Source organism: Pongo pygmaeus, chromosome 3 (genome assembly GCF_028885625.2).
Source record: "Pongo pygmaeus isolate AG05252 chromosome 3, NHGRI_mPonPyg2-v2.0_pri, whole genome shotgun sequence".
NCBI classification, from domain to species: Eukaryota; Metazoa; Chordata; class Mammalia; order Primates; family Hominidae; genus Pongo; species Pongo pygmaeus.
The window spans coordinates 135847586-135864026 of NC_072376.2; the positions used below are offsets into that span (position 1 = coordinate 135847586).

The following is a 16441-nucleotide window of genomic DNA, read 5'->3' on the forward strand; positions in this document are numbered from 1 at the left end:
TTTACATACTACCATAGGTTTCTCCTGGATATTTTTATTACCCATTAATATAATTTCCAAAAATTCCTTCATATAGAAACCTATACAAACCTTTTATTTTGTTTCTACACAGTGTTCTCCAAATTTATTTAACAAGAAAACCCTTTTTTCCATTACATTTGTTAACATTCACTGGAGTATTTTATAAAGCAGTGGTATGAGATATGATGATATGACCCCATGGATTTGAACAGTCTGTTTGGAACTCTAAGTGTGAAAATGGTGAAGTACATTAAAACAAAACAAAAACAAAACAAATTAACTATGAGATTGTGAAATAGTTGTAATATATGTCACCAAATTCGTGGCTAAATCATAGAAATTGATCTGTCACAGCTTGTTAAGTAAGTATTCTTTCTCTTACATGACTTCTTATGCGATTTTTTTCAAACTGGTTAGTCAAAGAAGATAATCTTTCCAGATTATAGAGAAAATTTTAAAATATCTTGATTCCTCTTTAAATTTACTGATTTATAAATACTGGGAGTCTAACAAATGCAAGTTACTACTCTTTATTAATCCTTTTTATTTAGTTTCAGTTTACATACAATGATTGTATCAACTTATATGTACAAGTCAATTAATTTAGACTTGTGTAAACCTGTGAAACCACCTCTGCAATTAAGGTGCAGAACATCCCCATCACCTTCAAAAGATTGCTTTTGCCCCTTTGCAGTCCATCTTTCCCTCTTCCTCAGGTTGCAGTCAAACACTAGTCTGCTTTTTGCTACTATAGAATATATTGGACTTTGTAAATATTTTATATAAATGCAGTATGTACTCTCTTATGTCTGTTCTATTTGACTCAGCATGATGAGACTCATGCACATTGTTGAGTGTTCAGTATTTCCTTTCTATTGTTGAGTAGTATTCCATTATATATTTTGACTATTCACTCATAGGTTGGTAGACATTTGGGTTGTTTACAGTTTTAGCTATTGTGAATAAAGCTACTGTGGGCTGGGCACAGTGGCTCACACCTGTAATCTCAGCACTTTGGGAGGCCAAGGTGGGTGGATCACTTGGACATGGGCATTTGAGACCAGCCTGGGCAACATGGCAAGACCCCATCTTTACTGAAAATACAAAAGAAATAGCTGGGGCCGGGCGCGGTGGCTCAAGCCTGTAATCCCAGGACTTTCGGAGGCCATGGCAGGCGGATCACCTGAGGTCTGGAGTTCAAGACCAGCCTGGCCAATATGGCAAAACCCCATCTCTACTAAAAATACAGAAAATTAGCCAGGCGTGGTTGTGGGCACCTGTAATCCCAGCTACTTGGGAGGCTGAGGCAGGAGAATTGCTTGAACCCAGGAGGCAGAGGTTACAGTGAGCAGAGACTGCACCACTGCACTTCCAGCCTGGGCAACAAGAGTGAAACTCCACCTCAAAAAAAAAAAAAAAAAAAAAAAAAAAAAGCTGGGCATGGTGGTGCATACCTGTGGTCCCAGCTACCTGGGAGGCTGAGAAGAGTATCGCTTGAGCACAGGAGGTGGAGGTTGCAGTGAGCCAAGATCACATCACTGCACTCTAGCCTGGGTGACAGAGTGAGACTCTGTCTCAAAAAAATAAAATCTGTGAACTTCCATATACAAGTCTTTGTGTAGATATGGGTTTTATCTTCTTAGGTAACTACCTAGGAGTGAAATAATTGGGTTGTTATGATGTGGTATGTTTAACTTCTTAAGAAGCTGACAAATAGCTTTCCAAAGTAGTTGTTCTATTTTATATTCCCATTAACAGTGTATGTAAGTTCTAGTTGCTCCATGTCCTTGATCGGTCTTTGGTATTATTAGTGTCTTTAATTTTCATCATTCTTATAATGTAATGGTATCTCATTGTGGCTTAAATTTGCATCGATCTGATAACTAATGATGTTAAGTATCTTTTCACATACTTACCTCACAAAGGAAGCTGTATGGTTAGCAAGTATGTTCAAATTTTTAGTCCAGTTACTTTGGGTTATTTTCTTATTATTGAATTATGAGGATTCTTTATATATTTTGGATACAAGCCCTTTGCAAATATGCATATTGTGAACATTTTATCCCAGCCTGTGACCTGTCTTTTCATTTTCTTTTTTTTTCTTTTTTTTTAATTTATTATTATACTTTAAGTTTTAGGGTACATGTGCACAATGTGCAGGTTAGTTACATATGTATACACGTGCCATGCTGGTGTGCTGCACCCATTAACTCCATTAGGTATATCTCCTAATGCTATCCCTCCCCCCTCCCCCTACCCCACAACAGTCCCCAGAGTGTGATGTTCCCCTTCTTGTGTCCATGTGTTCTCATTGTTCAATTCCCATCTATGAGTGAGAACATGCGGTGTTTGGTTTTTTGTCCTTGTGATAGTTTACTGAGAATGATGATTTCCAGTTTCATCCATGTCCCTACAAAGGACATGAACTCATCATTTTTTATGGCTGCATAGTATTCCATGGTGTATATGTGCCACATTTTCTTAATCCAGTCTATCATTCTTGGACATTTGGGTTGGTTCCAAGTCTTTGCTATTGTGAATAGTGCCGCAATAAACATACGTGTGCATGTGTCTTTATAGCAGCATGATTTATAGTCCTTTATCAGAGAAATGCAAATCAAAACCACAGTGAGATACCATCTCACACCAGTTAGAATGGCAATCATTAAAAAGTCGGGAAACAACAGGTGCTGGAGAGGATGTGGAGAAATAGGAACACTTTTACACTGTTGGTGGGACTGTAAACTAGTTCAACCATTGTGGAAGTCAGTGTGGCGATTCCTCAGGGACCTAGAACTAGAAATACCATTTGACCCAGCCATCCCATTACTGGGTATATACCCAAAGCACTATAAGTCTTTTCATTTTCTTAAAGGTACCTTTTGAAAAGAAATTTTGTTTTGATTTTTGTAAAGACCAGTTTATCCATGTTTTTCTTTTATACTTCTAGAAGTTTTGTAATTTTAGCTCATACATTTCAAGTTTATTTTTCAGTATGGTGTGAGGTAAGGGTCAATGTTCATTTTTTTCATATGGATTTCTAGTATTCACAGTACATTTCTTAAGATAATTTCCTTGTTGAGTGCCTTAAAATCCATATGGACTTCCTTTTTCTATTTTATTTATCTGTATCTTTATCCTCTAGATATTCTCACACTATCTTGTTTCTTTAGCATTATAAGTTTTGAAGTCAAGTAGTGTAAGTTTTCCACTTTGTTCTTTTTAGAAGTTGCTAAAAGTTGCCACATTCCCTCTGTAGATACACACAGAGAGAGATTTTAGACACATACCTCTTTTTAACCACTTTGAGATAATTCACATACCATAAAATTCACTATTTGAAACATTTAATTAATTGATTTTTAGTATATTCACAGATATGTATAACCATCACCATAGTCAATTGTACACATCTTATTCATGCTTTCTCCTATTACCAAGAGCAATGTCTGGTATGTAATACATGCTCACCAAATTTTTCTGAATAAGTGAATTCATTAGTTGTAAAATTACGTAGGCATTAGCCTCTAGTAAAATATTAAGAAGGCTCATTTGACTGCATTCAGCTCTAGAAGTATTCTTTTATTAGAACTCTGCTATTTTGAGGGATCTCTGAAACAGCTAACAGCTTAACCCAGATATAGATACAGATATATAGATATATAGATATAGATATAGATATAGATATATAGCTACAGATTTTTTTTTTAAATGGAGTCTTACTCTGTCAACCAGACTGGAGTGCAGTAGTGCTATCTTGGCTTACTGCAACCTCCGCCTCCTGGGCTCAAGTGATCCTCTCACCTTAGCCTCCTGAGTGGCTGGGACTACAGGCATCCACCACCGTGCCCAGCTAATTTTTGTATTTTTTTGTAGAGATGGGGTTTTGTCATGTTGCCCAGGCTGGTCTCGAACTCCTGGACTCAAGCAATCTGCCCTGCTTGCCCTTCCAAAGTGCTGGGATTGGCCGGGCACCATGGCTCACGCCTGTAATCCCAGCACTCTGGGAGGCCAAGGCAGGCAGATCGAACGCCTGAGGTCAGGAGTTCGAGACGAGCCTGGCCAACATGGTGAAACCCTGTCTCTACTAAAAATTAGCCAGGCGTGGTGGCATGTGCCTTAGTCCCAGCTACTAGGGAGGCTGAGGCAGGAGAATCTTGCAGTGAGCTGAGACTGTGCCACTGCACTCCAGCCTGGGTGGCAGAGTGAGACTGTCTCAAAAAGAAAAAAAAAACACAAAGTGCTGGGATTGTAGGCGTGAGCCACTATACCTGTCCTTAAACCATATTTTAGTAGTTATTTAAGGAAGTTCCAAAAAAAAGTTCCTTTTGATATAATGAGTGCAAATTATTTGCACATTTTTGAAAAGAGAATAGTCATCTTTTATTCACCTGATAATTGCTGAGAAGGGTAAACCTCCCATAAGTACTGCTTTTCCTTTTTTTTTTTTTTTTGAGACAGGGTCTCACTCTGTCACCAAGGCTGGAGTGTAATGGGGCAATCTTGGTTCACTGCAACCTCCACCTCCCGGGTTCAAGCAATTCTCTGCCTCAGCCTCCAGAGCAGCTGGGATTACAGGCACCCATCACCATGCCTGACTAATTTTTTTTTGTATTTTTAGTAGATACAGGGTTTCATCATGTTGGCCAGGCTGGTCTTGAACTCCTGACCTCCTGATCCACCCACCTCAGCATCCCAAAGTGCTGGGATTACAGGCGTGAGCCGCCGCGCCCAGCCTTCTATTTTCAAAAGTACTCTTCACATTGTTTGTATCTGTGACATAGATTATGGAATCTCTGGTACTTGTTTTATTTACCAATTACGAATAATAGTGGATTGTTCGTGAAATTCCAGACATCTTTCCCTAGGTATCTTTAAGATGGAATGTCAGTCCTGAGCCCAGTTAATTCATGTTGCCTCATTTTCTTTATAGGCATTGATGCGGCCTGGAAGAATTGATAGAATCATCTATGTGCCTTTACCGGATGCAGCAACAAGAAGGGAAATATTTAAGCTGCAGTTTCACTCCATGCCTGTCAGTAATGAAGTTGACCTGGATGAACTCATCCTTCAAACCGACGCATACTCAGGAGCAGAGGTAAGATAGTTCCCTTCAAAATACCTTAGTGGGAGGAAAGTGGTGGCTTGGGGTCATTAAGCAAAATAAATTGCTTGCCCTGAGGTGTTTTAAATGACCATACTAAGAAATCTTGAAACAAAGTGCAGTACATGACATAGTCACTAAGTTAAATTGCACTTTACGTGGCTTCTATTATATCACAATTGTTTTTTACTTGCTCCTATTATTTCTCAAAATGTAGTCTTCAGAGGAATAGCATAATATAGTGAGAAGAACACTAGACTAGAAGTAGATTCTTCCATTGGGCTTCTTAATATAGCAGTTTCTAACCAATCACACACTTCTCTAACTTTGCTTTCTTTACCCATCAAATGGAAACGATACTACTACCTTCCCTCCTGTTTCCTCATGGAGAGCATAGAAATGAAATTAGGATATCACGAGTATAAAGGGCAGAGCAAACAGATTGTATCATTATCATCTTTTTATCGTTTTGGCAAGTTATCTCAGTCTAATTTTGTATTAAAGATTCTCTCACAGTAAAAGGGACCATCTGCCCTTACCTCTGAAGATAAACTCTTGACAAGAACAGCAAGACCTCTGTGAAAATATGAAAATGACTTTTATGTATGGCAGATAAACATTTTTTCTCTCCTTACCAACTCTTTACTTATGCTATTTTTATTTACCAAATAAAATTCCATGAAATAATTCTGCAACTTTTCTAGCTGCATTTCTTAAGGAAAGGACCAACTATGTACCTCGACACAGAAATAGCATCTGTCAACCAATGATGTGGACTTGTAATGGGAGATTAATATTTTTTTAAGTACGAGGTTACAGATTATTTTTATTCTGAATTACTCAGTAGGCTAGGACTCCACATTCTATTTTGCTTGCTATTGTTTTCATTCGTCTTATGTAAACACCAAAGAGATTACCATATGACAGATCATTAGTGGTACTCCGAGAGTCTATCTGGAACTGAACTTAGTGTATCATGCAGTCATAGCTAAAACAACAAGCAAAATAAATCCCAGATCTATTCATTGTTTTTCCCCAAGAACCATAGATATAGATATAGACAGTCACCAACTTATGACAGTTTGACTTAAGATTTTGGGGCCTTACAATGGTGCAAAAGTGGTACACACTCAGTACACTCCTCAACTTACAATACAGCTACATCTGGATAAACCCATCTTACGTTGAAAATAACAAGTCGAAAATATCATAAGTCAAAAACATATATGCATTTTCAACTTAGACATATTCAACTGATGATGGGTTTACCAGGACATAGCCCCATCATAAGCTGAGGAGCATTTGTATTTGATTTTCCTCCTTTATATTTTTCAAGTCCACTGGAATAAAAAGCCATGTGGAAAGTAGCTTGAGAAGCAGTTGAAGTGCGCTCACCTTTAACTCCTCGGAAACAATGATCTTTATGACCATCCATAAAGTTAAAATGAACGTAGAGTTATGGTTAACTGACTGCTCCAACATTTCTAGAATTCAGTTTTTGATTTGAGACAAGGGCTGGCATCATGTATGATGATATGGCAATTTGCAGGAAACAGCAAGAGGAAGATGAAGAAACCATAAGTCTCTCACTTGAGTTGAGTGAACTAGAAGAGCAGTTAGCAAGATATAAATGTGCCTTTCTCACTTTGAAGTAAGTCATGGTAGTAACATCGAAGTGCAAAACAAAAATAAAACCCAGTGAGATTCTATCTGGCTAAAAGGAAAAAATCCTCATTTGGTGCCAGCAATTATTGTACTGGCTTGATAATTCTTATGTAGTGCACTTCTTATTTGATCTGACCTGTAAGCACATTTATGATTAATTTTTATATGAGATCTTCTGAAAATCATCACAGGAAAAGTAGCAGAAAATTCTGTCTTTCCTCAAATTATATTTTTGTGTTCCATAATGCTTGGGTTGGGGAGGGCATCCCATTGTGGTCCTATTTATAATTAGTGTATTATTACAACTTCATAGAAATTTTGCTAACAGCTGCATCTTAGTAGTTCTGTGGTTTCTAATTTAGATGAGGCAGGTTTGTTCCCTGTTGAGGGTTTTTGTTTTGTTTTGTTTTGGTCTGAATAGTTAGGCAGTTCACACAGTTGTTTTAGGAAAATTATTATTTCTTTAAAAGTCTTAAAGTTAATAAACAGGAGATTTAGGACAGGTTAAGTAATGCTTAAAATAAAAGGTTTCATCTCTCTCTCTCCGTTTCTCTGTCTTCCCACAGAACCTTCTACATGGTGTGTGTTTAACAAGCACTTGATAAACTGTGGGGAAAAAAGATTTTTAAATTAGATTTAGGAAAAATAGACTTCAGTTCTCATTTGTTACAAGAGGAGCCCTCTAACTCCCTGCTGTAGACACAGCCATTTTCTCAGAGTTGGAGTGTCTCTTTGGCCACTTTGGGTATAAAAATGAAACTACTATCAATTTATTGTCCTCACAAGAGAATAGTATATTATATTCAAGATTATATAAAATTAATTTTATTTAAGTGTATACTATTAGCTATATGAACAAGAATTTGGGCAGGAAAGCCAGAGACGAGGAAATTCCTGGCACTCTAATTGTTTTTTAGAAACAAAATGTTGAAGTGTAGTGAGCATTTTTTATTTTTAGTGAAAAAGTTGTACAGGATGATTAAGTTGGAAATGATACTGGTACTTTTTTTTTTTTTTTTTGAGACAGAGTTTCGCCCTTGTCTCCCAGGCTAGAGTGCAGTGGCACGATCTTGGCTCACTGCAACCTCCGCCTCCTGGATTCAAGCAATTCTCCTGCCTCAGCCTCCCAAGTAGCTGGGATTACAGGCACCCACCACCATGCCCAGCTAATTTTTGTATTTTTACTAGAGACAGGGTTTCACCACATTGGCCAGGCTGGTCTTGAACTCCTGACCTCAGGTGATCCGCCCGCCTCAGCCTCCCAAAGTGCTGGGATTACAGGCGTGAGCCTCTGCACTCACCACTGGTACTTTTAATGGCAGGGATGAGAAGAGGTTACTTTAAAAAATTATTTTCTTTTCACTTGGTTATTTATTTTGCCCAATCAGCATTGTTCTATAAAAGCTTAGACCAGCTCCGTGTTTGAAATAGCTCCTTCTGCTCAAAGTTACTCCATTTTTCCTCCGTGGAGAGGGTATATAGAGAATTGAAGCACTTTTGTAAGCCTCAGGAGGCTCTCAAGAGGAAGTCTGTCACTAGCTGGAAGGGGAATACAGCCGTTAGGGAGCAGCCTCTGAGGGGAGACTGAAGTAGGTTGCATCTTTTAGACATCTCTGCCACCTGTCACTCATTGTCCCTGTGGCTATGGCCCTCATTGTCCTGGCTTCTTTTTTTTTTTTTTTTTTATTATTATTATACTTTAAGTTTTAGGGTACATATGCACAATGTGCAGGTTAGTTACATATGTATACATATGCCATGCTGGTGTGCTGCACCCATTAACTCGTCATTTAGCATTAGGTATATCTCCTAATGCTATCCCTCCCCCCTCCCCCCCACCCCACAACAGTCCCCAGAGTGTGATGTTCCCCTTCCTGTGTCCATGTGTTCTCATTGTTCAATTCCCACCTATGAGTGAGAACATGCGGTGTTTGGTTTTTTGTCCTTGCAATAGTTTACTGAGAATGATGATTTCCAATTTCATCCATGTCCCTACAAAGGACATGAACTCTTCATTTTTTATGGCTGCATAGTATTCCATGGTGTATATGTGCCACATTTTCTTAATCCAGTCTATCATTGTTGGACACTTGGGTTGGTTCCAAGTCTTTGCTATTGTGAATAGTGCCACAATAAACATACGTGTGCATGTGTCTTTATAGCAGCATGATTTATAGTCCTTTGGGTATATACCCAGTGATGGGATGGCTGGGTCAAATGGTATTTCTAGTTCTATATCCCTGAGGAATCGCCACACTGACTTCCAGTTTCAGCTTTCTACATATGGCTAGCCAGTTTTCCCAGCACCATTTATTAAATAGGGATTCCTTTCCCCATTGCTTGTTTTTCTCAGGTTTGTCAAAGATCAGATAGTTGTAGATATGCGGCATTATTTCTGAGGGCTCTGTTCTGTTCCATTGATCAATATCTCTGTTTTGGTACCAGTACCATGCTGTTTTGGTTACTGTAGCCTTGTAGTATAGTTTGAAGTCAGGTAGCATGATGCCTCCAGCTTTGTTGTTTTCATTGTCCTGGCTTCTTGGCTGTAGCTGTCAGTTAATGAAAAAACATGTGCCATTTAAAAGCAGATGGGAATTTCTGTCAGGAGGAAGTAAGTCTTTTTGGTTATCACTATTGTTTTCTTTTGCTTTGATTTTTGTTTTTCAAGTTATTTTTAGCAATTCCACCTCATTTATTCATTTTTCTTTTATCAAATTATCCTGGTTACTTTTGGAAGAGTTTTATCTCTAACAGGAAATCAACTGTCACAAATATGTTTACAAAAAAAAGCAATAACTGGGCTCATTACCCCATGTGCCCTATGCTTGGGAACACAGGTGATGAGTACGATGCATAATTTCTTCTGTGTATCAGAATTTGCTGACATAGGCCAAAGACTGATATCTGTAAAATTGGGGTTGAATTTTTATTTGCATTTAGATATTATCCTCCTTTCAGTGAATCCCTTGGGATCACCAATTTGTGAGGGAGTCAGGCCCTTCTTGGCCAGTTTGTAAATCTCCTCCCTTATATCTTCAGAGGCCAGCTTCAGCCAAGTGGGGACACTGCGGTGACAGGGAAGAGCCGATTGGGACAGGCCCTTCGTGGGAGCAGGCATGCAACTCATGATGTGGCAGTCAGGAGCAAAAAAACACCTCCTTTTCTTTAAAATGTAAAAATTTGCTTACTGTAGTGGTTTTTTTATTGTAATCTTATGAATGTAGCTCTAGAAAATCTTTTTAAAGCAATTCATTAGAGTTAAATACATTTCACACTGAGTTTTCAAAAAGCTTTAACTTCATGTAAACTTAGTCTATTTGTTTTATTTTTAAATGATCTGTCATGCCCTGAATTCTGTTTTGTAGTCTATGCCTTCCTGGGTCTAATAATAGCACAAGATCTTCATGCCAGCTTGACATTAAAAAAATCACCTTCTAGTTTGCCTCGTTAATTCAAGAAGGGTCCTATTCACTATGCTTGAGCTATTATAGCTAATAAAAGGAGAGCCTTAAATTACTTTTCTGTCTCACTGATTAACTTTTCTGACATCTCTTTTTCTCCCACACAGTGAAAACAGAAGGAGCAATTATAGCCACTTAAAATGTCTGTACTCTTCCTAGTGAAATCTCTTGTGATAGTATTCCCCAAACTAAAATATCAGAGTCATTGTATTAGAATCTGGCATAGATTGTTCATCTGACCAGTCAAACAACACATGTGAGATAGGAATAAGAATTCTAAGGAAGGACCATTTGACCTGGTCTTAAGCGCTCTACTTATTATTGTTAGAAAGCAGCTAGCAGCAGTGTACTTGTCTCCAAAGTGAAGCAGAGCACCACAGTACTTAGCACTCTGCTATAGACCAGGGGTCCCCAACCTCCTGGCCACGGACCAGTACCAGTACCGCATAGCATGAGTGAGTAGCAGGCAAGTGAGCATTACTGCCTGAGCTCTGCCTCCTGTTAGATCAGCAGTGGCATTAGCCTCATAGGAGCACGAACCCTATTGTGAACTATGCATGCGAGGGATCTAGGTTGTGTGCTCCCTATGAGAATCTAATGCCTGAGAACAGTTTCATTCCGAAACCATCCCCCCACCCCATTTGTGGAAAAATTGTCTTCCACAAAACCAGTCCCTGGCCCCAGAAAGGTTGGGGACTGCTGCTATGGACTGTCTGCAACCTACTTTTCCTGCCTAATCAGAAACTGCCCTATGACAACATGCTGCTATCACCAAGTAGTCTACTATATTTGAGATCTTCTTTGCTATCTCTCTATTCTTTCTTGTGTCTTTACACTAAAATTCTGTATCTATGCCCCAGAATTTCAAAATACTCAGTGCCCTGTATCTGCAAGGTCCATCTGCAAATTCAGCCAACTGGGAATAGAAAATATTCAGAAAAAAGAAAAAATAACAACAACAAAAAGTACAAATTTGAAAATATAGCATGACAACTATGTAGCATTTACATTATATCAGTTGGCATAAGTAATCTAGAGATGACGTATACAAGAGGATGTGCACAGGTTATATGCAAATACTATGCCATTTTATATAAGGGACTTCAGCATCCTTGGATTTTGGTATCTAAGGGCCTCCTGGAACCAGTTGCCCTTGGATACCAAGAGACAACTATATTCTTTCCTTACACGACCTACTGAAATAACTACTTTGTCATTAAACCATAATGACCACCCCACCAATAAATAGCCTATTCTTTTGTACTCTTTTACACTTATTTTTGTTTTACTTGTTTAGCTGTTACCATATTTTTTCCTGTAGTTATTTTATTTTTTTAGAGACAGGGTCTCATTCTATTGCCCAGGCTGGAGTGCGGTGTCATGATCATACCTTACTGCAACTTTGAACTCCTGGGCTCAAGTGGTCCTCCTGCCTGAGCCTCCTGAGTAGCTCAGAATAGAGGTGCATGCCACTGTGTCCAGCTAATTTTTTTAAAAAAATTTGTAGACATTGGGGGTCTCACCGTGTTGCCCAGCCTGGTCTCAAACTCCTGGCCTCAAGCAATCCTCCTATCTCAGCCTCCTAAAGTGTTGGGATTACAGGCCTGAGCCACTGTGTCTGGCCTCTGTAGTTATTTTAATATGAGCAGCTGCCTCATCTCCCCAAACACAGATTCTCTAGGGCAGAGATCAGTTCTTGCACTTCTTAAAGTCTGGCAAAGCAGCTGTCTCACACACATGGGTGGCATGTGTGTGATGCCACACACATGGGTGGCAGATTTATGTATCGATTCTAAGTCATTTTACCAACCAAAAATGTCAGTTTTAACATTTGCTGAAGTGGCACTTTCTAGTTTTAATCATATTTTCATATACATTATCTATTTGAGTACCCTAACTCTATGAGAGCAGTGCTGTAGCAAAAGAACTAAAGTCAAGCAAAAGCAATTGGCTTGTCTGAGATCCCACAGCAAATAAGTGACAAACCTGGGACCGAAACCAGGTCTCTCAGTTCCACTTGAAGGACTCCATGATCTTCTAATGCCTCTGTGTCAACACAACATTCTTTGAAACTTTCATAGTTCCCTTTGACATCTCTGAATATTTGATAAAAGGTTGTCAATTCCTGTGAATAGTGACTTAGCAAACTAAACAGCAGATATGAAACATCTGTGCCATTTTTATACCTTTTTCTCTTGCAGTAATTGTCTTTACCTACCTTGTTTTCATCTTCTCCAAAAAAGTATAAGCTACCTAAAGTTAGGAACCTTGTTTTTATCAATTAATTTCTTTTATTTCCTAGGTATTGTGAATAATGTTTGCAGTTTAGAATGAAAGGTATAAACAATGAAGTTCTATGTAATGTATTTATGTGGCATGATCTAGTGATGTGCAGAATGCTATAGGAGAAAGGAGGAGGAGTAACTCACACTACCTGGGATTAAATGAGATAGATGATACCCAGAATAATTTTTTTCTGAGTTTTGATGGGCAGATGGAAAGGCAGAGATGATTGAAAGAACATGGTGTCGTCTAAAATCAGTTAAAGGTTGAATATGATTGGCAGAAAGAGTCTTCATGGGAAGTAGTAGGGGATGAAGCAGAAAAAGTAGGTCAGACTTAAATATGAAGGAACTTGAATATCATCTTAACTTGCTTTTCTCCTTTCAGCAATGGAAAACCATTGAAAAATGTGATCACTGTTGTGGTCAGATTTGTGTTATTGAAAGATTTGTGGCATTTGTGTCCAAAGCCACCACTAGCTATCCTACCAAGCACCATTACACAAATTAGAAAGGTGGTCCTTCACCCCACTTGGTGACAGCTTTTTGTTAGAGCAAAAAGCTTGTCAGAGCATGAGCAACATTTCAGCCCCTATTTGCCCCCCTTGGCTGGGCACCCTTTTGTAGATACAAGCTTTACATCTGTACAAGGTGTCTTATTTTTGTCTTATCCACCTTTGTCTCCCTCACAATGCCTAGCATAACACCTTATATAGAGTTATTGTCATTAAATAAACAAATGGAGATTTTACATCTCAAATATATAAACTACTTTCTGTAACTTTAACATTTACCTCATGAGCCCTTGGATAAAAATAAAATGGGACTATTAAAGATGTTTTTTGTAGAAGATACAGAAATGGCCAAGAAATATATGAAAAAATAGCATCACTAATGATCAGGAAAATGCAAATCAAAACCACTCTGCAATACCACTTTACTCCTATAAGAATAACCATAATCAAAAAATCAAAAAATAATAGATGTTGGCGTGGATGTGGTAAAAAGGGAACATCGTTACACTGCTGGTGGGAATGTAAACTAGTACAATCACTATGGAAAACAGTGTAGAGATTCCTTAAGGAAGTAAAAGTAGAACTACCATTTGATCCAGCAATCCCACTACTGGTATCTACCCAGAGGAAATAAGTCATTTTATGAAAAAGATACTTACACATGCATGTTTATAGCAGCACAATTCGCAATTGCAAAAATATGGAACCAGCCCAAATGCCCATCAATCAACAAGTGGATAAAGAAATTGTGGCATATATATACACCATGGAATACTACTTAGCTATAAAAAGGAACAAAATAATGGCATTCGCAGCAACCTGGATGGAATTGGCAACCATTATTCTAAGTGAAGTAACTCAGAAACGGAAACCCAAACATCTTATGTTCTCACTCATAAGTGAGAGCAAAGCTATGAGTATGCAAAGGCATAAGAATGATACAGTGGACTCTGGGGACTCGGGGGAAAGGGTGTGAGGGGAGTGAGGGATAAAAGACTACACATTGGGTACAGTGTACACTGCTTGGGTGATGAGTGCACCAAAATCTCAGAAATCACCACTAAAGAACTTATCTATGTAATCAAACACCATATGTTCCCCAAAAACCTATTGAAATAAAAAATGAAAATAATATTAAAAGGTCTTTTGTGCAAACTTAAACCTGCCATGAGGTACAGCACTTGGTATAAATTGCTAGAATATTAAAAGTAAGGTGGATTATATCCTCTGAGCCATACTATGTGACTTTGAATATAAACTGTAAGGACAAAGGCATAATCTCTGCACCTGTTTAGTGGCTAAAATATGGCTTCTCTGTTGTAAATGAATTATGAAGGGATCTTTCAGAGCAAAAATCAGCATGTGCTAAATTTAAGTAGATATTTAGGACTGTAACTTTTCAGCTAGTCCTGTACCACTCCCCTTTTCCCTTCCTCAGCATTTTATGATCTACATGCTAAGTGAAGAAATTTGGTAAAAGCCAAGACCCATCATGGCCATCTAGAACAATATGGGTTTAGCCAAATCGTTTATCATTTCTAGAACTCACTTTCATCTTTTAATAAGGGGATAGGAAGATGGTCTTTTTATAATCCTTTCAAGTGTTAAAAATCTGTGCGGTTATATACCTGTCATAAATTAAATCAATTGTATAAGGAATCCCTTAGGGATTGGACCTCCAGGGATATGTAGTATGGTTATGCTTCTCTTACAGTCTGTCCAGAAAGCTGGGATCTTGGGATCTTAGTCAGTGCCTCTAAATATTTTCTTCTGTGGCCAAAAGATATTAATTATGGCACCAGAAGAATGGGGACCTTAAATGACTCTGACAGTGCATAGAACTTGGATTTTAATAAAATTCTCCTTAGCAAACTTCAACAGTTTTCCACTAAGTAGAAAAGAAAATTTTACATGCTCAGAGAGTTGAAGGCCTAGTGATTTTTTACCCTGAGATCTTTGGTTGTTATGCTTTTCAACTTCCTTAAGAACAGCTAGTCAAGTTCACTATCTATGATTTTGGGGATACTTGGATAAAAAGGGTTATAGAATGGAAATACACAGCAGCCGACTTTTTCCTTAAACTCTTTGTTGGGAAAGTAAATGAAGGTTGCAAAATTATAATATTGTTCATTTTAACTTAACAATTTTTAAAACTTCAGTGTATGGAGATACAATGTACTTATAGTGTATGGAGATTCTCTGTATTTCCAAACTTCACCTTCTGCTTAAATTGGCAACAAAAGTACATTCAGCTTACCTGAAGGCTATTTTAGATAGGATGTTTACACCAAAGCTAATCATACTCCAGAACACCTTGTGCTGCCATACCTGTATTGCTGACTCTATGCCAGGTATTTAAAACTGCTATGAGTTTACAAGAAGTATTAGTCAGAAAGGAAATGGATATTGAATGAGAGGCTGGTTAGCAACAAACTTGATATAACTTTTTACACCCAAACATGGAAGCCTTTTTATAGGGAAGAAGTATATCCAGTGAGCAAGGTAGTCAGGACCTACCAGATAATCTAGTCCCCAAGGCTGATATCCAGAGTAAGTCTGTATCTGTGGAGAATTACTCAAGCCAATGATAATGCCGATGTGAGCATTTTAACATTCCACCTTATTTCTCCTCTTCCAAATTCTCAGTCTCTCTGTTTCCTCATTCTGTTTCTCCAATATTTTATATAAACCATTTAACCTGTGCTTCCTCATCTTCAGAAGAGTGATAAAATGGAGGTGGGGGTTCGGTTTTGTTAACCGGAGAGGAGCTTATGATGTTAAAAAAGAGATGTGCAAAGCATGCTATTAACTCTGTAGCATAGATTCTGGTAGTGACAGTTATTTGTGTTTGGTTATTTGAAGTGATGGAAGGCTGATTTCTAATAATAACCTAATTGATCTATATATTAAAAGATACACGTGTAAAAACTGTTTCTCCTTTTAAGAACTTTTTTTACTATATGAAATTGAATTATGGTTAAGTACCCTGGGTTATGGAATGAGAAAGCTGTGAATCCAAATGCCAAGTCTTCCATTTCCTAGCTATGTGACCTTTTAATTCATATGTAAATAAGGATAAGAGAGGTCCTTAACTTCATAGTTGTCCAGATTAGATGACATAATTTATATAAGGTGCTTATCCTAGTAAGCACATAACAAGTGCTCAGTAAATAAATTGTGTTATAATCAGCAAATTTAATTTGATATCTAGTATAAAAAATCTACAATTTGCCTAATTTTTTCACATTGTGTTGCCATAGATTTTATGAATATTCATAATAAATGTTTCATGTATATGTCTTGTTTTTAGTTTTAATGGTGTGTTCTTTAAACTATATTTCATAGTTGACATACAGCATTTATTTCACCTGATTTATATTTATAAACATCTGT

At 37.8% G+C, this 16441-nt stretch overlaps 1 protein-coding gene across 3 annotated transcripts in view; it reads left to right on the forward strand.

The window, feature by feature from the left end:
* AFG2A (AFG2 AAA ATPase homolog A) overlaps positions 1 to 16441 on the forward strand; it is a 409766-nt gene that overhangs the window by 332650 nt on the left and 60675 nt on the right. For all 3 annotated transcript variants that reach the window (XM_054484980.2, XM_054484981.2, XM_054484979.2), the window contains exon 15: positions 4955 to 5119. In XM_054484980.2, coding sequence (XP_054340955.1) covers positions 4955 to 5119 — 165 coding nt within the window. The remainder of the gene's footprint in view (positions 1 to 4954; positions 5120 to 16441) is intronic.